We start from the raw sequence: 25,969 nt of genomic DNA on the forward strand, positions 1-25,969 counted from the left end.
ATGTTCTTCCTTCTTTACAGTTGAAGATGACTGCTCCTACTTGCATGTTCTTCCTTCTTTACAGTTGAAGATGACTGCTCCTACTTGCATGTTCTTCCTTCTTTACAGTTGAAGATGACTGCTCCTACTTGCATGTTCTTCTTTACAGTTGAAGATGACTGCTCCTACTTGCATGTTCTTCCTTCTTTTCAGTTGAAGATGACTGCTCCTACTTGCATGTTCTTCCTTCTTTACAGTTGAAGATGACTGCTCCTACTTGCATGTTCTTCTTTACAGTTGAAGATGACTGCTCCTACTTGCATGTTCTTCCTTCTTTACAGTTGAAGATGACTGCTCCTACTTGCATGTTCTTCTTTACCGTTGAAGATGACTGCTCCTACTTGCATGTTCTTCCTTCTTTACAGTCCGTGGGGGCGCAAACACTCTTGCAACGCAATCTACACAATACATACACAATCTACACAATCTACACAATACACACTCTACACAATACACAATCTACACAATACATACACAATACATCTACAATGTCCATTTCTCAGATGATATCATTGTTGATGACTGAAATATGCTGATGAATGAATGAATGAATGTATTATGCTGATAGTATATATTTGTACCATGAATGTATTATGTTGATAGTATATATTTGTACCATGAATGTATTATGATGATAGTATATATTTGTACCATGAATGTATTATGATGATAGTATATATTTGTACCATGAATGTATTATAATGATAGTATATATTTGTACCATGAATGTATTATGATGATAGTATATATTTGTACCATGAATGTATTATAATGATAGTATATATTTGTACCATGAATGTATTATGATGATAGTATATATTTGTACCATGAATGTATTATAATGATAGTATATATTTGTACCATGAATGTATTATGATGATAGTATATATTTGTACCATGAATGTATTATGATGATAGTATATATTTGTACCTTGAATGTATTATGTTGATAGTATATATTTGTACCATGAATGTATTATGATGATAGTATATATTTGTACCATGAATGTATTATAATGATAGTATATATTTGTACCATGAATGTATTATGATGATAGTATATATTTGTACCATGAATATATTATGATGATAGTATATATTTGTACCATGAATGTATTATGATGATAGTATATATTTGTACCATGAATTGATTAACGTGGACTTAAACAAGTTGAAAAAGGTATTGGGGTGTTACCATTTAGTGGTCAATTGTACATAATATGTACTGTACTGTGCAATCTACTAATAAAAGTCTCAATCAATCAATCAATCAATCAATCAATCAATCAATCAATCAATACACATTCTCCTCAGGAGATTTTACATCACACATTTTGTCCTGATATTTGATAATATATATATATATAATATACATACTGTATATTTCAAGCATCCAATCAGCTTAAAGCAAGTAAACGTCGCTTCTCTTTCTTTCTTTTTTTTTGGTCCCGAGACTCAGCACTTCCGGTGTCGGGAGGTAAGGAGACACCTGTGAGTGGGCGTGGCCAAGCAGATGCGCTAGTCCTGCTCGTCAAGGTGTGGTCCTTCAGCTTGTTTGTCGCTCTCAGCAGCAGACGGTGAGCACCTCGTCTTATTTCTACATATTTCTGCTCTTTTTTCTCTTCTATCAACTTAAAATTGTTGTCTCGCTTTCCTTCACACTCACCTTCAGGTGGTCCAGCCGCTTTGAAGTCTATTTAATGACGTCATTGATCGAATAATGTGTGTTAGCTAAAGAAGCTAGCTTAGCCCTTAAATTGATTTCGTTATTTCAGAAATTTAAAGTGATTTAAATTAGCCTTTTTTTGTCTGAGTAACCTATTTTTGTGGACTTGCCTCTTTGTGATGTTAAGTTCCTGTCATAAGCTGTTAGTAGTATATGCCAGAGCTCTTAATTTGAGTTTAGCTGTTAGTATATGCCTTCAGCTCTTATTTTGAGTTTGAGTTTATTTGGAACATGCATGATGCATCACAATTTCCAGTTTGTCTTTTCAACATGTTGGAAAAGGAGTAGGAAGAAGCAGAGCTTATTTAATCCGACCCCTTCTCTTTTACATAACAGTTGCTACAACTTTTGTTCACTTCCTGTTCTCAATTTATTCACAATATACTCCATAACAGGGGTCACCAACGCGGTGCCCGCGGGCACCAGGTAGCCCGTAAGGACCAGATGAGTAGCCCGCTGGCCTGTTGTAAAAATCGCTCAAATAACAGCACTTACCAGTGAGCTGCCTCTATTTTTTAAATTGTATTTATTTACTAGCAAGCTGGTCTCGCTTTGCCTGACATTTTTAATTCTAAGAGAGACAAAACTCAAATAGAATTTGAAAATCCAAGAAAATATTTAAAAGACTTGGTCTTCACTTGTTTAAATAAATTCATACATTTTTTTTACTTTGCTTCTTATAACTTTCAGAAAGACAATTTTAGAGAAAAAATACAACCTTAAAAATGATTTTAGGATTTTTAAACACTTTTACCTTTTAAATTCCTTCCTCTTTTTTTCCTGACAATGTAAATCAATGTTCAAGTAAAAAAAATTTATTTTTTATTGTAAAGAATAATAAATACATTTTAATATCATCATTTTAGCTTCTGTTTTTTCGACGAAGAATATTTGTGAAATATTTCTTCAAACTTATTATGATTATAATTCAAAACAATTATTCTGGCAAATCTAGGAAATCTGTAGCATCAAATTTAAATCTTATTTCAAAGTCTTTTGAATTTCTTTTAAAAAATTTTTTTCTGGAAAATCTAGAAGAAATAATGATTTGTCTAGCTTGGTCCAATTTGTTATATATTCTAACAAAGTGTAGATTGGATTTTAACCTATTTAAAACATATGAAAATTCTAAAATTAATCTTAATCAGGAAAAATTACTAATGACGTTCCATAAATTATTTTTTTAATTTTTTTCAGAAAGATTCGAATTAGATAGTTTTTTTCTTCTTTTTTTCGGTTGAATTTTGAATTTTAAAGAGTCGAAATTGAAGATAAACTATGTTTCAAAATTTAATCGTCATTTTTTTCGTGTTTTCTCTTCTCTTAAACCGTTCAATTAAGTGTAAATATCATTAATTATTAATAATAACATAGAGTTAAAGGTAAATTGAGCAAATTTGGCTATTTCTGGCAATTTATTGAAGTGTGTGTCAAACTGGTAGTCCTTCGCATTAATCACTACCCAAGAAGTAGCTCTTGCTTTCAAAAAGGTTGCTGACCCCTGCTCCTTAAAGAATGGATGAATTAGAGAAATTCAGTATTCTTCTTCTTAGTACTTTGTCAACACTTTAAGTGTGAAGAGTTTCTTGAAGTGGATCATATTAGTACATTGTTGGATTGCTTGGCTTAATCCGTTCCATCATTTAATTCCACATACTGAAGGTCTTAAGTGTTGTACGTGCGTACAAATGTTTTAAATTACATTTCTCTCTAAGATTATATTTCTCCTTTTTTTTGAGAAGAATTGTTGTATATTTTTGGCTAGCAGGTTATAGTTTGCTTTGTGTATCATTTTAGCTGTTTGCAATTTCACTATGTGGTGGAGTTTCAGTATTTTTGATTCAATAAATAAAGGATTTGTATGTTCTCTATATCCAACATGATGTATTATTATAACTGATCTTTTTTGTAACACAATTAATGAATGAAGTGTACTTTTGTAGTTATTTCCCATATTTCTACACAGTAACTCAGATATGTAACACTAGCGAGCAGTGGAGAATATGAAGTCATTTTTGGTCTAGAACATGTTTTGCTTTATTCATTTTTGACGTGTTTCTTGCTACTTTATTTGTATATTTTTTACATGAGATTTCCAGTTCAATTTGGTTTCATTTACTCTTTCAATTTCTGTTCCGTATATTTGTATTTGTGTTTGACTTTCTCTTCTATTACCAAATAGCATTATTTTACTTTTACTGAGATCCAACAATAATCTATTTTTGTCAAACCATCTTTTGAATTTGTTCATTTCTTCTGTTATTATTTGCATTATCTCCTGTGTGTTCTCTCCTGAACAAAACGCTGTTGTGTCATCCGCAAATAATACTTAACTTTAAATCTTTTGTGACTTTACAAATGTCATTTATATAGAGATTGAATAATTTAGGTCAGGCCTGGGCAATTATTTTGACTCGGGGGGCCACATTTAGAGTAAAAAATGTGTCTGGGGGCCGGTATATCTATATTTAGGAACACTAATACAAAACCTCACAATAATGTCTGATTGAATGCTAAAAACGTCATGACAGACCGCCTTAAAAAACGTAATGGAATTGAACATTTTTCTATGAACGATAAAACACTGAATATTGACAAAATATGAATGGCACACCCGCTTTCGATCGACATATTTTACAATCAAGTGAAACGCAAAAAAAATGCAACAAACAGTGAAATATGAACGCGAAGGGTACAAAATAAACCCACCTACAATCTGATATATTTGCGGAATTTCCCCCAGGGATCATTAAAGTACTTTCTATTCTATTCTATTCTATATATCACTAAGCTTTAGAAAATCTCCTTCCGCGTCTGTGGAAACGCTCCCCACCCACACTGCTTGGTGCCTCGTCTGAGCTGCTGTGACGTAGATGACCATAGTAACTAATTAGATGACCATAGTAACTAATTAGATGACCATAGTAACTAATTAGATGACCATAGTAACTGGTATATCATCCATAAGCGCAGACTCCAAGCATTGAAATACTTAGTATTAGGGATGTCCGATAATGGCTTTTTGCCGATATCCGATATTCCGATATTGTCCAACTCTTTAATTACCGATACCGATATCAACCGATATATACAGTCGTGGAATTAACACATTATTATGCCTAATTTGGACAACCAGGTATGGTGAAGATAAGGTACTTTTAAAAAAAAATTATAAAATAAAATAAGATAAATAAATTAAAAACATTTTCTTGAATAAAAAAGAAAGTACAACAATATAAAAACAGTTACATAGAAACTAGTAATTAATGAAAATGAGTAACATTAACTGTTAAAGGTTAGTACTATTAGTGGAGCAGCAGCACGCACAATCATGTGTGCTTACGGACTGTATCCCTTGCAGACTGTATTGATATATATTGATATATAATGTAGGAAGCAGAATATTAATAACAGAAAGAAACAACCCTTTTGTGTGAATGAGGAGGGAGGTTTTTTGGGTTGGTGCATTAATTGTAAGTGTATCTTGTGTTTTTTATGTTGATTTAATTAAAAAAAACAAAAAACAAACACAAAAAAAAAAACGATACCGATAATAAAAAAAACGATACCGATAATTTCCGATATTACATTTTAACGCATTTATCGGCCGATAATATCGGCAGGCCGATATTATCGGACATCCCTACTTAGTATAGTTGAAGACTTAGTGTCATCAGAAAAAAATGGCAGCTACACTTTTCATCTTAAAGATCTGCAAAAAAATTATTTGGGAATGTCCGGCGGGCCAGATTGAAAAGCTCAACGGGTCTTAATTTGCCCAGGTCTGATTTAGGTCCTAGTATTGATCCCTGAGGTACACCACAGGATATATTTAGCGTTGTAGACGTGTGTTGGCCTAGCTTCACGTATTGTTTCCTGTTTGTTAGATAACTACTTATCCAGTTTAAGACTAACCCTCTGATGCCATATTGTTCTAGTTGTTTAATTAAAATATTGTGATTAATTGTGTCAAATTCTTTAGTTAGATCCATAAAAACCGCTGCCGCACATTTTTTACTATCTATTGCATTGGTAATTTCTACAGATGTCCGATAATATCGGTCGGCCGATAAATGCGTTAAAATGTAATATCGGAAATTATCGTTTTTTTTATTATCAGTATCGGTTTTTTAATTTTTTTCAATTATTTTATTTTTTTATTTTTATTAAATCAACATAAAAAACACAAGATACACTTACAATTAATGCACCAACCCAAAAAACCTCCCTCCCCCATTTACACTCATTCACACAAAAGGGTTGTTTCTTTCTGTTATTAATATTCTGGTTCCTACATTATATATCAATATATATCAATACAGTCTGCAAGGGATACAGTCCGTAAGCACACATGATTGTGCGTGCTGCTGCTCCACTAATAGTACTAACCTTTAACAGTTAATTTTACTCATTTTCATTCATTACTAGTTTCTATGTAACTGTTTTTATATTGTTTTACTTTCTTTTTTATTCGAGAAAATGTTTTTAATTTATTCTTCTTATTTTATTTGATTCATTTTTTTTAAAAAGTACCTTATCTTCACCATACCTGGTTGTCCAAATTAGGCATAATAATGTGTTAATTCCACGACTGTATATATTGGTTGATATCGGTATCGGTTGATATCGGTAATTAAAGAGTTGGACAATATCGGCATATCGGATATCGGCAAAAAGCCATTATCGAACATCCCTAGTAATTTCTTCTGTCATTTCAATTAAAGCCATTGAAGTTGAAACATTCGCTCTGTATCCATATTGGTTCTCTTCGAGTATTCTATTTTTATTTATGAAACTCTCTAATCTGTTATTGGACAGTTTTTCAATGATTTTAGAAAGTTGTGGAAGTAAAGAAACAGGTCTATAATTTGTAAATTGATGTTTGTCTCCAGTCTTATAAATTGGTGCAACTTTAGCAATTTTCATCTTGTTTAGAAATGTACCTGTTTGAAATGATAGGTTACTAATATACATGAATAGTCCTGAGGTCTCTTCAATCACCTTTTTTATCGTTTCCATATCAATTCCGTTACAATCAGTTGAAGTCTTAGATTGACAATTTTGGTCCAATATTTACAGAATAATTATTGAAGCTTTCAACTACTTCCTTTATGTTGTCTTTTTTTTTAAATTTCCGTCTAAGAAGTATTGAGGGTAGTCCCTCTTAGTGCCATTTTTAATAATGCTATTGAGGATGCCCCATGTTGCTCTCATATTATTTTTGTTCCTGTCCAATAATTCTTTTCCACATGATTGAAGGCGCTCAGAGCGGAAGTGGTGACACGTTGCGGTGGAGCGGAGTTTTTGAAAACAAACGAAATATAAAGTGGTCCTCGTCCTTTTACGCCACATGAATAAGAAGACGGCAGTAATTTGTAAGAAGTTTTCGTGCTTTCTGACAAGACGAAGCTCCGCCGTTGCTAGCTGCGGCTAACTGAGATGAAGCTAGCTGACGCTTCGAACTTTACGGTAATTAGACGTCTTTCTTTGGCGGTGTTGTACCGAAATCTGTTACCCATCGGGATTTGTAACTCCAGGGGGCGATGTTCCCATGGCGTTTGTTTGATGGTTAAACGGCAAGCCCAAAGAGGAAGAGAAGAAGAACGCTTGCGTAAACTATCCTTAATGCTGAAACGTCAGTTGTCAGAATTTCAGCATTAATAAATTACACATATTCTGGAAATCAATGACTTACTTTATTAATTATGTAATTATGTAATTTATTCATGCTGAAATTCTGACAACTGACGTTTCAGCATTAAGGATACCGGTAGTTTATGCCATTTACGCAAGCGTTCTTCTTCTCCTCCTCCTTGGGCTTGCCGTTTAACCATCAAACAAACGCCATGGGAACATCACCCCCTGGAGTTACAAATTCCGATGGGTAACAGATTTCGGTACAACAGTGGGCCCTTGAAACCCACCGCTGCCACCAATGTAACCGAGGGTTTATATATGTCGCCTATACTGTATAAAACTACAAAATAACAAACACGGAGGTTCCGGTTTTACACGAGGACCACTTTATTTTGTTTGTTTTCAAAACTCCGCTCCACCGCAACGTGTCACCACTTCCGCTCTGAGCGCCTTCACAATAAGAGCTGAAGGCATATACTGTATAACACAGACCTGGGCATTCTCCGGCCCTTTGTGCGTCCCTGTCCGGCCCGCGTGAGGCCAATTATAAATTACAAAATACATTTAAAAAAGTATCTATGTCGAGTGTGCAATATAACGGTGCTGCTTTTGTTTTGAAAATCGTTATTTGTATTACTTCCGTGTGGACGTGTGCGTGATTGTGAGTGAATGTGAACAGCTGCAATCACAAATTACAAAATAAAGTTGAAAAAACATCTATGTCGTGCGCGCAATACAACTGTGCTGCTTTTATTTTGAAAAGTGTTATTTATGAGCGTATGTCCGTGTGTAACCTGCGAGTGAAGGTGCACATGCAGCGACAAGTGATGCACGGTTTACACCCGAGACGCTAAAAAGAGAAAAGTTGATGAAGAATGGCGTGTTTTCAACAAGACATGGACTGCCAAGCAACGTTCCCTCTAAGGTGCGCGCCTGCGCAATTGCGCACTGCTCAAGCGTCCGCTGCGCGCAGCAAATATATGCCGCGCACCAAATCAAATCCCATCTGAATTCTAAACAAAATAAACATGTTTATTCTATGTAATTTTGCAATGCAACTTTGAGTGACGGTGACAACTAGCGGCCCTAACGGTGTTCGTCAACACCGTTCAATTGAACACCGTTCAATTATTGTAACGTCTATCGAGATGCTTCGAGGACAGGAATTATATCCATCACTTTATTGAGCAAAACTGTTTATATTCGGACATAACCACACCAAAAACATGAGTAAAACACTTCTATCTTGAAAAACTAGTCATTTTCTGCCGTACAAACCAGGCCAAAACCAACTTGTCATCTGTCACCAACACTAAACCACTGGTGCGTTTATGGCCACACAAAAAGTCGGACAACTCAAACACCACACAAAGTTACACTATGACTCCTCAGTCATACGTGTGCTTATTTTACCGTCATTTATTATTAATGTTAATTTATTTATATTAGTCATGGAATGCTGTTACACACACTATGTTGAAGTGTTACTATTATTATTAATTATTATTATTATTATTATTTATCTTACGGTATATATCAAAAATAATATTGAGCAAAATTTAATTGAAATATTGTCGATGTGGCCCTCCAGCAGTGCTCGGGTTGCTCATGCGTAGGGATGATACTCGAAACCGGTTTTCTCGGTTGTTCGATAAGAAAAGAACCGAGTCCTCGGACTCGAATCCCTTTTTGAGAACCGGTACCCGTTATCGAGACCACTATAGTAAAGAAAAAGAGTTGGTTCTTTATTCGAATCCCTGGGAACGACTCCCGTCCCGACCACAAATGCCCCGTGTGACATCACAAGAAATGGCGTCACGTAGCTCGGTCATTAGGCGCAGATAGTGAAAGCAGGAAAAAAATGGACGGGAAAAAGTGCTCCAAGGTGTAATAAAGTTCAAAACAAAAGGTATAATCCAATGAATAACTTTACCGAGAGATTTGAGCAGGGTACAAACACATGACGGACACTTTTACCACCAACCGGAAACATAGCAACCAGGCTAGCAACGCACCTCCTTTACGGCAGCTGTCACAACGTTCTTAAAGCAACCGCAGCACATACATATATATACAACACCGCAGCACATACATATATATACAACACATCTCCCTTTTTGAACTTTTGTTTTTCTTTCCTTGTAAACGTTACAAAATCACACTGTATATGTGTTGTCGGTCTAATTATAAATAATGCAGACGAGGCGTGTTGGCTGAGTTCTTGACGTTTACTTTCACAGCGTGGCAACATGCAACACTTTTCGGGGCTACCGCGCATGCTCGTAACTCCCGTTGCATGCTGGGTAGTGTAGTTGTTATATTCTCTAGCTCATAACATTTTTCCCCCTATAAAGAAATAATGTTAACTCAATAAAGTGTATTTCTTTTTTTAGCTTTAACTTTTCATTTTTTTAGCATTGTAACCACATTTGCAAATAACTTTTCTCTTCATAGAATTTTCTGTCAATAAAGAAATAAAGTGCAAAAATGTCAAAGCATCATAACAAACAGTTATGTCAAATAGCAGCAGAAGTGCACTTTTTGGAGAGCTGTATTATTTTCAGTTTTGTGCCCAAGGGACTGATTTTATTTAACACTATATTATTATTTATACACTTATAGTGATCACAGAGACAGCTTGTTTTTGTGTTACTGTATATATTTGTTTTTCTGCAAAATCCCACTTAATATACTTTGGGTAACAACAGTCAATATTTATTTATTTTATTTTATTTTTTTAGGGGGGTAACAGTCAATATTTATTTATTTATTAGATTAAATTGTTTTCTTATACAATAAAAGTGAGCTTTTGTTAAACCAAATATTGTGTGTTTTTTTCCATATACAACAACCTATCTGGACTCGATAAGAGAATCGATAAGGAATCGGTTCGATAAGAGGATTCGATAACAGGCTCGAACTTGATAATTTCTTATCAAACATCGTCCCTACTCATGCGGCCCCCGGTAAAAATTAATTGCCCACCCCTGCTCTAACAGCTTATAACAGGAACTTAACATCACAAAGAGGCACGTCCATTAAAATAGGTTACATCTGTTTGCATTTTTGTATCTTATCCTATTTTTTATTATTTGTATATTCTATTTGTATTTGCTTTAGTCTTCTTTACATGTTTTGCAAAAGACAGTATTTGCTCAACCTGACTTTATCTGCGTGTAGTTCAGCTAAACAAGTTTATGAGTTGCTGTGTCGAAATGTGAGCGTAAAACTGTTGTTGTTCCAGAAGAAGTCCACTAAGAAGCATCAGAAATGTCCGGCAGGCCCAACGGGAGCCCGCCGCCATACGAGCCCAATGGCTAGTAAGTCTCCTTCTTGATGGACTTGATGAAGTTTAGAGGTCGGCCGTGACACTTTTTGACCTTGTGCTCCTCGGCAGCAACCCCCCCGCTCAGCCCGCCTACTCCTACTACCCGGACGACGAGTTCCAGCACTTCTACCGCTGGACGTCGCCGCCGGGCATCCTGAAGATCATGTCCATCATCGGCATCGTGCTGTGCGTCGCCATCTTCGCCTGCGTGGCGTCCACCTTGGCGTGGGACTCCCAGCGGGCGATGTCCGGCTTCGGCGGAGGCATCGGCGGCGGAGGCATCGGCGGCGGAGGCTTCGGCGGCGGAGGCTTCGGCGGCGGGGGATTCGGCGGCGGGGGATTCGGCGGCGGCGGCAGCTTTGGCGGGGGATTCGGGCCTGGGAACAACTACGGCTACGCGGGAATAGGCGGGAACCAGAACGACCCCCGCTCGGCCAAGGGCTTCATCATCGCCATGGCGGCCATCACCTTCATCGCCACACTGGCCATCTTCATCATCATCGTGTCCCACCAAAGCATATCAGAAAGCAGGAAGTTCTACCTGGCCGTCATCATCATCTGCGCCATCTTGGCTCTGCTGATGCTGATCGCCACCATCTGTTACCTGGTGGCGGTCAACCCCACGGCGCAGTCCCAAGGCTCCGCCTACGGCAGCCAGATCGCCGCCCTGTGCGCGCCATTCCAGCAGCCGCAGACTTCGGGCGTCTTCGTCAACCAGTACCTGTACCACTACTGCGTGGTGGAGCCGCAGGAGGTCAGTGCGCCGCCATCTTTGATGATGATGATGACGTTCAGCTGCTCAGTGTGGTCTCCTCGCAGGCCGTCGCCGTGGTGTTTGGCTTCCTGGTGGTCGCCGCCCTCATCATCATGCTGGTGTTTGCGGTGAAGACGCGCAAGAAGCTCATCAACTACGGGAAGAGCAACATCCTGTGGAAGCGCGTCAAGGTGGTGGACGATGCTGAGCCGCCGCAGGACGTGGAGGCCTGGGTGAGACACACACACACACACACACACACACACACACACACACACACATGAAGTTAAAGTAGATAAACCGTCCCATAATACTAAAATGCCTAATCAAGCTAATCTTTTCATCTTTTAACAATCCCTAATTAGCAACAATTTAAATAATCACAAGTTCAAACGTTGGAACAAATATGGTTTAGTCAGAAAAGTATTAAGTAACATTCTGAATTGCTAATATTTTCCCCATCGCCGCTATATATATATATATACACACTACCGTTCAAAAGTTTGGGGTCACCCAAACAATTTAGTGGAATAGCCTTCATTTCTAAGAACAAGAATAGACTGTCGAGTTTCAGATGAAGGTTCTCTTTTTCTGGCCATTTTGAGCGTTTAATTGACCCCACAAATGTGATGCTCCAGAAACTCAATCTGCTCAAAGGAAGGTCAGTTTTGTAGCTTCTGTCACGAGCTAAACTGTGAACATGATTGCACAAGGGTTTTCTAATCATCAATTAGCCTTCTGAGCCAATGAGCAAACACATTGTACCATTAGAACACTGGAGTGATATATGTAGATATTGCACCAAAAAGCAGACATTTGCAGCTAGAATAGTCATTTAGCACATTAGCAATGTATAGAGTGTATTTAAAGTTAAGACTAGTTTAAAGTTATCTTCATTGAAAAGTACAGTGCTTTTCCTTAAAAAATAAGGACATTTCAATGTGACCCCAAACTTTTGAACGGTAGTGTGTGTATATATATATATATATATATATATATATATATATATATATATTAGGGCTGCAAAAACTAATCGATTAAAATCGATTATAAAAATAGTTGGCGATTAATTTAGTCATCGATTCGTTGGAGGCCATTTTTATTGTTTATTTTTTATTTTTTATTTAATTTTTATTTTTGTATTTTTTTTATTTAAAAAAACAACAACCTTTATTTATAAACTGCAACATGTACAAACAGCTGAGAAACAATAATCAAAATAAGTATGGTGCCAGTATGCTGTTTTTTTTCAATAAAATACTGGAAAGGATAGAAATGTAGTTTGTCTCTTGTATCCGATTATTAATCGATTAATCGAAGTAATAATCAACAGATTAATCGATTATCAAATTAATCGTTAGTTGCAGCCCTTATATATATATAATATATGTTTATATGTTTATATATATATATATATATATATATATATATATATATATATATATATATATATATATATATATATATATATATATATATATATGTTTATATGTTTATATGTTTATATGTTTATATATATATATGTTTATATATATATATATATATATATATGTTTATATATATATATATATATATATATATATATATATATATATATATATATATATATATATATATATTAGGGCTGCAACAACTAATCAATTAAATCGATTAAAATCGATTATTAAAATAGTTGCCGATTAATTTAGTCATCGATTCGTTGGATCTATGCTATGCGCAGAGTTTTTATTTTTATTTTTATTTAATAAACCTTTATTTATAAACTGCAACATTTACAAACGGCTGAGAAACAATAATCAAAATAAGTATGGTGCCAGTATGCTGTTTTTTTTCAATAAAATACTGGAAAGGATAGAAATGTAGTTTGTCTCTTTTATCCGATTATTAATCGGAGTAATAATCGACCGATTAATCGATTATCAAATTAATCGTTAGTTGCAGCCCTAATATATATATATATATATATATATATATATATATATATATATATATATATATATATATATATATATATATATATATATATATATATATATATATATATATAAATAAATAACAGTGCTGAGTACATGTGTACTACTGTATGTGTACACGTGCTTTGGCGGTTTAACCAGTTTGGTGGCTGTCAGAATTTACAGGGGGGAGGGGAAGGCAGAAGGAGGTGGGGGTAGGGTTAGTGTGTGTGTGTGTGTGTGTGTGTGTGTGCGCGCGTTTGGTTTCAAGGTGTGTCACCATCTTGTGGTACAGTTTCAGTCGGATGCTGACAACAAAAAGTCCTCTCACATTCCTGCCTGCATGTGTGGGTCACTCTCAGTGTGTGTGTGTGTAAGTGTGTGTGTGTAAGTGTGTGTGTGAGTCACTCACGTCACATTATACACTCGCTGGGAAGGTGAAAACATGTTGTGAAAGTGCACGCTCATGTTGTGTTGTTTTGATTCAGATCACATGATCTGACAAGACCGAGCTCGCACGTCGTACCAGAACGGCAACATTGCAGCCTTCTTCTTCTTCTCCTTCTTCTTCTTCTTCTTCTTCTTCTTCTTCTTCTTCTTCTTCTTCTTCTTCTTCAATGTGTTTTCATAGAAGTTTAGATTGGGGAATGACTTTTGGAACTAGAAGGAATTGCGTGTGAATGCTCCAATGCTGAAGTTGAACTGAAATGCCCACAGAATGTAGTATGAATGGAAGAATAGTTTGAGTTTCCATGAAAACCGGAATTTGGTTTGGAACTTGGGAAAGTGTTGGTTTGAATGTCCAGGATGAGTGGAATGTGTTGAAGGTGGAATGGTTTGAATCGGTTGAAAAATGTGGGAATGGTGGAAGTTTGAAAAATGGCCAATTCATTTTGAATGGGGAAAATGTCCCTAAAAATTGTGAATTCTAGGAAATTCATAACAAGATGGTGATGAATTAACTATCTCTTTATCAACAAGCCAAAACAACAACGACAAGCTCAACTGTGCTGTATGAGTCGCTCTACCAACACGTGCACACACACACACAAAAGTCCCTTTGGTGCCCTCACAAACCATCAGAAATCACAAAAATCCTTAGCTTTAACAGCTATATCGCTACAATAATAAACATTTAAAAAAGAAAAATCCACTTACAGTACATGAACATCGGCGAAGGAAGCAGACGGAGGGAGAAGGAAAGTGTGTGTACGTGTCTTTTCTTGGAACGCGAGGTAGTCTTTGTGATAAAAGTCCGCATTGGCATCTGTCAGCTTCAAACACCGATGACATCTATTAAACAGACAAGAAGCAAGGAATCAGTTCAATTTTGCTCAATGAGGAGAGACGTTTGGGCTGTACTCTAGTTACAGAAACATCCTACGCTCTAAGGCACAGCCCACGTGCTCCTCTATTTATTTGGGAGGTCCCTGGTTACATCACTGAGGCTGCCGCTGAAGGAAGGCGGGTAATCTCAGCAGCCCCAGTTAGACACAATACATGACTAGTCATGAAATGCAAATGTGCTGACACTCGTGATATAGCCCTGTCTCTGCTTTGTCTGCGTCACGGCACTCGATGTTCGCCCTTGGCAGTCAGCAGGCCGGTTGTGGACACAGACACTGATACGAGACGACTAGCTTTGCACAGATAGAAAAGTACAACTTCAGCACAATTGATAATAACTATAGCAACGGCCTTTAAGCATAAGAGTTGTGTGATAACTTACACATAATTATTCGAACACATCTTTTTCCAGAGAATTCCGTTCTCGTCACAACTAAAAACTTCCTAGAACTCTCCAGTACGAGCAAGCACAGAATGACTAAATGAAGGTGTAAAAGTTCGTAAACCAAAAAGTTTGCAAATAGAGAGATTGGTAAATTGAGGTTCCAATACTCGCAAATGAGACTGAGAAATATAATTAGAAAAAAAAGATACAACAACCGGACAGCACAGTCATCGTAGTCAGCTCATTTTATTTGTTACATTAAAAAATATATTCATATTAATCAATTTAATTTATAATGAACACAAAAATACCTGAAAAGTACCGGTGTCGCGACACCATATCAGTTGACCTGAGAAAAGTACCCAGCCCTAACCCTGACTTTTTTCAAGTGCGGTTTTCCAATAATATCATTGGGAGAACACATCTTGTTCTCCAGTCAGTACTTGTCATGTTGAAGCTTTGTGGGAAATATCCTAATATCCTCCCCAACTTGTCTGACTGCCTTTAACAAGTCTTTTTCTTGTTTGCAGGTCAACAACGTGTCCGTCCCGCCTCAGGAGCTGCCCATGTCCGACTACCCGGAGAACATGAGAAGCTCCAGGAACCACCTGGACGACGAGAGCACCAACTACAGCAAGCCTCACTACAACTACACGCCCCCGTCAGTACCTCCACCTTTCACACGCTTGCTTAAGGAAGACACTTTTTCCTGGAGTTTGGTGTGGAAGAACATAGTCCTTGTTGTGCAAAGAGAGGAAACAAGTTGTATTTATTTATTTTTATTTAAAAAAATGTTTTGGCATTATAGTCAGCAATTTTACACGTCCATCAGGTTGAGCAAATTATGACTTTAACAAAACATGTCAAGGAAAGAAAATACAAGCAAATACAAATAGAGTATTCAAAATAATAATAAACAGTATGATAACATATACAATTCAAAAAGACAAAAAAAAGGGCTAATTTAAATCACTTACAAGTACAAAAGCCTTTAAATTGAAATAGCTATTGTAAACATTTTAAGTGATTTAAAAAAAATTAGATTTTTTTTTTGCAACATAATGAGCAACTTTACACATCCATCAGGTTGAGCAAATTATGACTAACAAAACATGTCAAGGAAAGAAAATACAAGCAAATACAGAGTATTTAAAATAATAATAAACAATTTGATAACATATAAAATTCAAAAATACAAAAAAAGGGCTAATTTAAATCTCTTAAAAGTACAAAAGTCTTTAAACTATCGTTATTACAAAAATTTTAAGTGATTTAAAAGAGCCATTTTAATAATTTTTTTTGCAACAGTCAGCAATTTTACACATCCATCAGGTTGAGCAAATTATGACTAACAAAACATGTAAAGGAAAGAATAAAAGCAAATACAAATAGAGTATTCAAAATAATGATAAACAAAATGATAAAATATAAAATTCAAAAAGACAAAAAAAAGGGCTAATTTAAATCACTTAAAAGTACAAAAGCCTTTAAATTGATATTGTCATTGCAAACATTTTAAGTGATTAAAAAAATAAATATATATATATATATTTTTTGCAACATAGTCAGCAATTTTACACATCCATCAGGTTGAGCAAATTATGACTTTAACAAAACATGTCAAGGAAAGAAAATAAAAGCAAATACAAGTAGAGTATTCAAAATAATAATAAACAATATGATAAAATATAAAATTCAAAAAGACAAAAAAAAGGGCTCATTTAAATCACTTAAAAGTATAAAAGCCTTTAAATTAATATCTTTATTGCAAACATTTTAAGTGATTTGAATTAGCCCTTTTTTTGCAACATAATCAGCAATTTTACACATCCATCAGGTTGAGCAAATTATGACTAACAAAACTTGTCAAGGAATTAAAATAAAAGTAAATACAAATAATAATAATAAACATGATGAAATATAAAATTCAAAAAGTCCCAAAGCATTTTTTATCACTTTAAATTTTTGCAATAACAATATCAATTTAAAGGCTTTTGTACTTTGAACCATTTTCCAAGATTGAATTGATCATTTGAAACCATTAAGCCAATCAGAAAATGAAGCTTTTACTTTCAGAAGTGGACATTTATGTATAAAAACATTTCTAAGTTACCATCCTGTATAAATATTCCACATGTGATGTCTTCCACTGTCAATGTGGACATCTCCACACCCTCAGACGCACACTTTCGCTTCCTGGAGGTGTCCCGATACTTTTGTCCTCGTGATGATGTCATGACTCATTCATTCACAAACCAACCAAACAGTCAAGTTTCGCATGTGTCATGTTGTGTAATGTGTGTGTGTGTGTGCGTGTGTGTGTGTGCGTGTGCGTGTGCGTGTGTGTGTGCGTGTGTGTGTGTGTGTGTGCGTGTGCGTGTCAGACCCGTGGAGGACGAGCGACCTCTTAACAACGCTCCTTACGGCGCCAACTCCGAGGTTCCCAGCTCGGCCGGCAGAACCAACAGGCGGCGCCCGGGTCGTGACCCCGACGCCGACTACGCCTCCTCAGGAGACGAGCTGGACGACGACGACAACGACTTTTACAGGTGAGCACGCCTACCTACGTGTTTTGGGCGCCGACCTCTTGCTGGTCACCAGGGGTCATGACCTCCTCCTCCTCCTCCTGCAGTGAGTTCCCCGCCATCGCCAACGAGCCGCAGCGTAACGACTACAAGCGCGAGTTCGACCGCGACCACCAGGAGTACAAGGACCTGCAGGCGGAGCTGGACACCATCAACAAGAGGCTGTCTGACGTGGACAGAGAACTGTACGACCTGCCCGAGGGCAGCCCCCAGTACCTGGTCAGTTTTATCAAACACTGCCCCCCTGTGGACACATTCAACTATGTCCAACTCCTTTTATCAAACACTGCCCCCCTGTGGACACATTCAACTATGTCCAACTCCTTTTATCACACACTGCCCCCCTGTGGACACATTCAACTATGTCCAACTCCTTTTATCAAATACTGCCCCCGTGTGGACACATTCAACTATGTCCAACTCCTTTTATCAAACACTGCCCCCCTGTGGACACATTCAACTATGTCCAACTCCTTTTATCAAACACTGCCCCCCTGTGGACACACTCAACTATGTCCAACTCCTTTTATCAAACACTGCCCCCCTGTGGACACACTCAACTATGTCCAACTCCTTTTATCACAGACTCCCCCCCCTGTGGACACATTCAACTATGTCCAACTCCTTTTATCAAACACTGCCCCGCTGTGGACACACTCAACTATGTCCAACTCCTTTTATCACACACTGCCCCCCTGTGGACACATTCAACTATGTCCAACTCCTTTTATCACACACTGCCCCCCTGTGGACACATTCAACTATGTCCAACTCCTTTTATCACACACTGCCCCCCTGTGGACACATTCAACTATGTCCAACTCCTTTTATGAAACACTGCCCCCCTGTGGACACATTCAACTATGTCCAACTCCTTTTATCAAATACTGCCCCCCTGTGGACACATTCAACTATGTCCAACTCCTTTTATCAAACATGCCCCCCTGTGGACACATTCAACTATGTCCAACTCCTTTTATCAAACACTGCCCCCCTGTGGACACATTCAATTATGTCCAACTCCTTTTATCAAACACTGCCCCCCTGTGGACACATTCAACTATGTCCAACTCCTTTTATCAAACACTGCCCCCGTGTGGACACATTAAACTATGTCCAACTCCTTTTATCAAACACTGCCCCCCTGTGGACACATTCAACTATGTCCAACTCCTTTTATCAAACACTGCCCCCCTGTGGACACATTCAACTATGTCCAACTCCTTTCATTGAAGGCCACACCAGTTCAAGTAGCCCCTCCTCCTTTTCTTCCTCCTCCTCCTCCTCCTGGACCTTCCACATTTTTCATCTAATTCAAACCTTTCCAACTTCAAACTTTTCCAGGACATTTTTTCCCATTCAAAATGAATTGGCCATATTTCAAACTTCCACCATTCCCACATCAAACAACCATTTTTACACATTCAACAAATTTCCAGGAATTTCAGTTTTTTTGTAACCTTATTTCCAACCTTTTTTAGCACGATGACTCCTTCCACATTTTTCAACCCACTTCAAGCGTTCCACCGTCAAAACATTCCTCTTAATCAGAACTGGAAAAATTCCCAGTTTTCCCGAAATTCCAGGAATTCCGTAATACCATTTCTCAATTAAAAATGTTACTACTTCAACATTTCTCAAATGTTTTGGAAAAATTCCAACACCAACCATTTCAACTCAAACAGAATATATATACTGTATATATATAATTTTTTTTTTTTTTTTTACCATTTTCCCAAAAATTCCCTCTTTTCCCGGAATTCCCAAATGTCCATGATATTCCCATTGAAAAGAATGTGACATTTTTCAAAGTTCTAACATTTTTGATCCGATTCAAACAGTTACAACTTCAAAATATTCAGCCTGTTCAGGAATTATGTGCGCTCCTTCAACAATTATAAAAAAAAAATTCCCGAATTCCCAGTTTTTAGGAACATTTTCAATTGTCAATTTTTCTAATTTCCACATTTTTCAACCTATTCAAACCATTCCACCTTCAACACATTCCACTCATCCTGGACATTCAAACAACCATTTTTACATGTTCAACAAATTTCCAGGAATTCCTGTTTTTTTCTAACCTTATTTCCAACGTTTTTTAGCACGATGACTCCTTTCACATTTTTCAACCCACTTCAAGCGTTCCACCGTCAAAACATTCCTCTTAATCAGGACAAAAAACCAAAGTTGTTTTTTTAACTGGACAAATTCCCAGTTTTCCCGTAATTCCAGGAATTCCGTAATACCCTTTCTCAATTAAAAATTTTACTACTTCAACATTTCTCGAATGTTTTGGAAAAATTCCAACACCAACCATTTTAACTCAATCAGAATATATATGTACTGTGTATATATATATATATATTTTTTTACCATTTTCCCAAAAATTCCCTCTTTTCCCGGAATTCCCAAATGTTAATGATATTCCCATTGAAAAGAATGTGACATTTTTCAAAGTTCTCACATTTTTGATCCGATTCAAACAGTTACAACTTCAAAATATTCAGCCTGTTCAGGAATTATGTGCGCTCCTTCAACAATTATAAAAAAAATTCCCGAATTCCCAGTTTTTAGGGACATTTTCTCCATTTGAAATGAATTGTACATTTTTAAAATTTCCATATTTTTCAACCGATTCAAACCATTCCACCTTCAACACATTCCACTCATCCTGGACATTCAAACTAACATTTTTACACATTCAACAAATTTCCAGGAATTTCTGTTTTTTTCTAACCTTATTTCCAACCTTTTTTAGCAGGATGACTCCTTCCACATTTTTCAACCCACTTCAAGCGTTCCACTGTCAAAACATTCCTCTTAATCAGGACAAAAAACAAAGTTGTTTTTTGAACTGGAAAAATTCCCAGTTTTCCCGAAATTCCAGGAATTCCGTAATACCATTTCTCAATTAAAAATGTTGCTACTTCAACATTTCTCGACCGTTTTGAATTTATTTTTTTTCCATTTTCCAAAAAATTCCCTCTTTTCCCGGAATTCCCAAATGTTCATGATATTCCCATTGAAAAGAATGTGACATTTTTCAAAGTTCTCACATTTTTTTATCCGATTCAAACAGTTACAACTTCAAAATATTCAGCCTGTTCAGGAATTATGTGCGCTCCTTCAACAATTATTTAAAAAATCCAGAATTCCCAGTTTTTAGGGACATTTTCCCCATTCGAAATGAATTGTACATTTTTAAAATTTCCATATTTTTCAACCGATTCAAACCATTCCACCTTCAACACATTCCACTCATCCTGGACATTCAAACTAACATTTTTACACATTCAACAAATTTCCAGGAATTCCTGTTTTTTTCTAACCTTATTTCCAACCTTTTTTTAGCACGATGACTCCATTCACATTTTTCAACCCACTTCAAGCGTTCCACCGTCAAAACATTCCTCTTAATCAGGACACACAAAAAAAAAAAGACATCCCCGATATTCCCGAAATTCCAGGAATTCCGTAATACCATTTCTCAATTAAAAATGTTACTACTTCAACATTTCTCGAATGTTTTGGAAAAATTCCAACACCAACCATTTCAACTCAATCAGAACATGGTAAAAAAATATATATATATTTTCCCAAAAATTCCCTCTTTTTCCAGAATTCCCCAATTTTCCTGATATTCCCATTGAAAAGAATGTGACATTTTTTAAAGTTCTCCCATTTTTGATCCGATTCAAACAGTTACAACTTCAAAATATTCAGCCTGTTCAGGAATTATGTGCGCTCCTTCAACAATTATTAAAAAAAAAATCCAGAATTCCCAGTTTTTAGGGACATTTTCAATTGTCAATTTTTCTAATTTCCACATTTTTCAACATATTCAAACCATTCCACCTTCAACACATTCCACTCATCCTGGACATTCAAACTAACATTTTTCACGCGTTCAACAAATTTCCAGGAATTCCTGTTTTTTTCTAACCTTATTTCCAACCTTTTTTTAGCACGATGACTCCTTTCACATTTTTGAACCCACTTCAAGCGTTCCACCGTCAAAACATTCCTCTTAATCAGGACACACACAAAAAAAAAGACATCCCCAATTTTCCCGAAATTCCAGGAATTCCGTAATACCATTTCTCAATTAAAAATGTTACTACTTCAACATTTCTCGACCGTTTTGAAAAATTCCAACACCAACCATTTCAACTCAATCAGAACATGGTAAAAAAAACAACAACTATTTTCCCAAAAATTCCCTCTTTTTCCAGAATTCCCAAATGTTCATGATATTCCCATTGAAAAGAATGTGACATTTTTCAAAGTTCTCACATTTTTGATCCGATTCAAACAGTTACAACTTCAAAATATTCAGCCTGTTCAGGAATTATGTGCGCTCCTTCAACAATTATAAAAAACAATTCCAGAATTCCCAGTTTTTAGGGACATTTTCAATTGTCAATTTTTCTAATTTCCACATTTTTCAACCTATTCAAACCATTCCACCTTCAACACATTCCACTCATCCTGGACATTCAAACTAACATTTTTCACACGTTCAACAAATTTCCAGGAATTCCTGTTTTTTTCTAACCATATTTCCAACCTTTTTTTTAGCACGATGACTCCTTTCACATTTTTCAACCCACTTCAAGCGTTCCACCGTCAAAACATTCCTCTTAATCAGGACACACACACACAAAAAAAAAGACATCCCCAATTTTCCCGAAATTCCAGGAATTCCGTAATACCATTTCTCAATTAAAAATGTTACTACTTCAACATTTCTCGACCGTTTTGAAAAATTCCAACACCAACCATTTAAACTCAATCAGAACATGGTAAAAAAAATATATATATATTTTCCCAAAAATTCCCTCTTTTTCCAGAATTCCCCAATTTTCCTGATATTCCCATTGAAAAGAATGTGACATTTTTTAAAGTTCTCCCATTTTTGATCCGATTCAAACAGTTACAACTTCAAAATATTCAGCCTGTTCAGGAATTATGTGCGCTCCTTCAACAATTATTTAAAAAAAAATCCAGAATTCCCAGTTTTTAGGGACATTTTCAATTGTCAATTTTTCTAATTTCCACATTTTTCAACATATTCAAACCATTCCACCTTCAACACATTCCACTCATCCTGGACATTCAAACTAACATTTTTCACGCGTTCAACAAATTTCCAGGAATTCCTGTTTTTTTCTAACCTTATTTCCAACCTTTTTTTAGCACGATGACTCCTTTCACATTTTTGAACCCACTTCAAGCGTTCCACCGTCAAAACATTCCTCTTAATCAGGACACACACAAAAAAAAGACATCCCCAATTTTCCCGAAATTCCAGGAATTCCGTAATACCATTTCTCAATTAAAAATGTTACTACTTCAACATTTCTCGACCGTTTTGAAAAATTCCAACACCAACCATTTCAACTCAATCAGAACATGGTAAAAAAAACAACAACTATTTTCCCAAAAATTCCCTCTTTTTCCAGAATTCCCCAATTTTCCTGATATTCCCATTGAAAAGATTGTGACATTTTTCAAAGTTCTCACATTTTTGATCCGATTCAAACAGTTACAACTTCAAAATATTCAGCCTGTTCAGGAATTATGTGCGCTCCTTCAACAATTATAAAAAAAAATTCCCGAATTCCCAGTTTTTAGGGACATTTTCAATTGTCAATTTTTCTAATTTCCACATTTTTCAACCTATTCAAACCATTCCACCTTCAACACATTCCACTCATCCTGGACATTCAAACTAACATTTTTACACATTCAACAAATTTCCAGGAATTCCTGTTTTTTTCTAACCTTATCTCCAACCTTTTTTTTTAGCACGATGACTCCTTTCACATTTTTCAACCCACTTCAAGCGTTCCACCGTCAAAACATTCCTCTTAATCAGGACAAAAAAACAAGTTGTTTTTTGAACTGGAAAAATTCCCAGTTTTCCCGAAATTCCAGGAATTCCGTAATACCATTTCTCAATTAAAAATGTTACTACTTCAACATTTCTCGAACATTTTGGAAAAATTCCAACACCATTTTAACTCAATCAGAATATATATACTGTATATATATATATATATATATATATATATATATATATTTACATCAACATTTCTCGACCGTTTTGAATTTTTTATTTTTTATTTTTTACCATTTTCCCAAAAATTCCCTCTTTTCCCGGAATTCCCAAATGTTCATGATATTCCCATTGAAAAGAATGTGACATTTTTCAAAGTTCTCACATTTTTGATCCGATTCAAACAGTTACAACTTCAAAATATTCAGCCTGTTCAGGAATTATGTGTGCTCCTTCAACAATTATTAAAAAAATTCCCGAATTCCCAGTTTTTGGGGACATTTTCTCCATTCGAAATGAATTGTACATATTTAAAATTTCCACATTTTTCAACCTATTCAAACCATTCCACCTTCAACACATTCCACTCATCCTGGACATTCAAACTAACATTTTTCACGCGTTCAACAAATTTCCAGGAATTCCTGTTTTTTTCTAACCTTATTTCCAACCTTTTTTTTAGCACGATGACTCCTTTCACATTTTTCAACCCACTTCAAGCGTTCCACTGTCAAAACATTCCTCTTAATCAGGACAAAAAAACAAGTTGGTTTAAGAACTTGAAAAATTCCATATTGCCATTTTTCAATTAAAAAACTGTTACAACTTCGACATTTCTTGACAGATTTAAACAATTCCAACGCCAACCAATTCAGCTCATTCAGGACTTTTATGCTGATTTTTCACAAAAATCCCGCTTTTCCCAAATTTCCAGAAAGTTCCCATTGAAGTGAATAGGACATTTTTCCAAGTTGCACATTTCCCACATTTTTCAAGCTATTCAAACCATTCCAACATCAACACATTCCACTCATCCTGGACATTTCCCAAGTTCCAAACCGAATTCCCTTTTTCCTGGAAATTCAAACTATTCTTCCATTCATACTACATCCTGTCAGCATTTGACTTCATTCACACCTGCTTGCTAATAAAGTGCATTATTACTTCATAGTCTGCCAATCTGCACGTTGGACATTATGGCTTTAACACTTTTGGCTATTCACCAGGACGCTCTTGACGAGTACAACAGGATCAAGGACTTGAAAAAGGTGAGTGTTGCTGACACAAGCGAGCGTCAGCGGCTAGTTAACATTTTTTTGGATGTTAGTCGGCAGATTACCGCGCCAGGAAGCGACGCAGCAAATACTTGAAGGCCAAACTGAGCCACATCAAGAAGATGGTGAGCGACTACGACCGCCGAGCCTGAGACGCCCCGACCACACGCACCTGCCGTCACTACAGGTGATCTTATGACATCGTGGTATGACATCATGGTATGACAGCTGTCAGTGTTGTGATGGCACACAGAACAAACACTGTACATATTTAGTCCCACTCCATCAAGCCTGCAACAAAGAACTCTTCTTATATCAACCCAATAAGCTCCATTTTTAAATGTTTTTAATCTTTTAATGCACATTTTTACCAACATGTATAAAACACTTTAAAAAAAAAAATTTTTTAGCATTCTTTAGCTGTTTTTGTGTGTATTTTAGGAGGGTTTTTATGACACGGTTGTGTATCTTTACCATGATTTGTCTGACAACAATAATAAATTGTCCTCTCAACAATCTACCAAACACTTATCTTTTTAATTCATCGCACATGTGACAACTTCAAAAGTCATCTTGTACAATTTGGAATTTGAAGAAAATACTGAAGAATAGTTTGCAGTTTTATTATTTCACTGTTAACATGTGGAGCAAAATGAAGGTTTTGTTACTTGGAAAAACAAACTTACAAACTCAAATCTAGTCTTTATTGCTATGTTTTTACAAAAATATACAATATCTTGTCCTTCAATGTTGCCCTTTTTTAAAGAAATAAACAATAAATGTCATCTAGTAAAAAAAAAAAAAAGAGTTACGGAAATTGTATTTTTTTTAAAACCCACAAAATAAAGTTTTGATGTTGAATTTTAAAATAAATATAAAATAGGTGCACACAATTTTTCAGGTTGAATGTAAATATCACTGGCAATTAAAAAATATATATATATATATTTGAATTTTTCGCTTTTATTCTTTCTATATTTGAGTTTTCAGATTCTGATTTTTGGCCCGAATTGAGTGTGGGGGCGTGTCATAAACGGAAAGGGGCGTGGCCTCCTGACAGAGAGAATAGGGGGTCCACTATCACGTGATGCTATTTATTGATT

The 25,969-nt window shown here is 36.0% G+C and overlaps 1 protein-coding gene across 2 annotated transcripts; it reads left to right on the forward strand.

Annotated features, from left to right (window-relative positions):
• Window positions 1-1,518: 1,518 nt before the first annotated feature.
• oclna (occludin a) lies at window positions 1,519-25,384 on the forward strand. Of its 2 annotated transcripts, none has more exons than XM_062030810.1 (9): window positions 1,519-1,616; window positions 10,647-10,722; window positions 10,800-11,484; window positions 11,550-11,717; window positions 15,699-15,829; window positions 17,553-17,717; window positions 17,801-17,972; window positions 24,819-24,860; window positions 24,920-25,384. In XM_062030810.1, the coding sequence occupies exons 2-9, from the start codon at window positions 10,673-10,675 to the stop codon at window positions 25,016-25,018; spliced, it is 1,512 nt and encodes a 503-aa protein (XP_061886794.1). In that variant the 5' UTR covers window positions 1,519-1,616; window positions 10,647-10,672; the 3' UTR covers window positions 25,019-25,384. The 2 variants fall into 2 exon arrangements, with proteins under 2 accessions (XP_061886794.1, XP_061886795.1); XM_062030811.1 differs by having other exon boundaries at window positions 1,531-1,616; window positions 10,650-10,722.
• Window positions 25,385-25,969: the final 585 nt, after the last annotated feature.

This window comes from Entelurus aequoreus, linkage group LG21 (assembly GCF_033978785.1).
Source record: "Entelurus aequoreus isolate RoL-2023_Sb linkage group LG21, RoL_Eaeq_v1.1, whole genome shotgun sequence".
NCBI lineage: Eukaryota > Metazoa > Chordata > Actinopteri > Syngnathiformes > Syngnathidae > Entelurus > Entelurus aequoreus.

Bases quoted from the DNA above. Each gene is read 5' to 3' on its own strand.
- oclna (XM_062030810.1), top strand. From the start codon at position 10,673: ATGTCCGGCAGGCCCAACGGGAGCCCGCCGCCATACGAGCCCAATGGC. The intron at 11,718-15,698 runs GTGAGACACACA...TCTTGTTTGCAG, and splicing joins CGCAGGACGTGGAGGCCTGG to GTCAACAACGTGTCCGTCCC. The intron at 15,830-17,552 runs GTCAGTACCTCC...TGTGCGTGTCAG, and splicing joins CACTACAACTACACGCCCCC to ACCCGTGGAGGACGAGCGAC.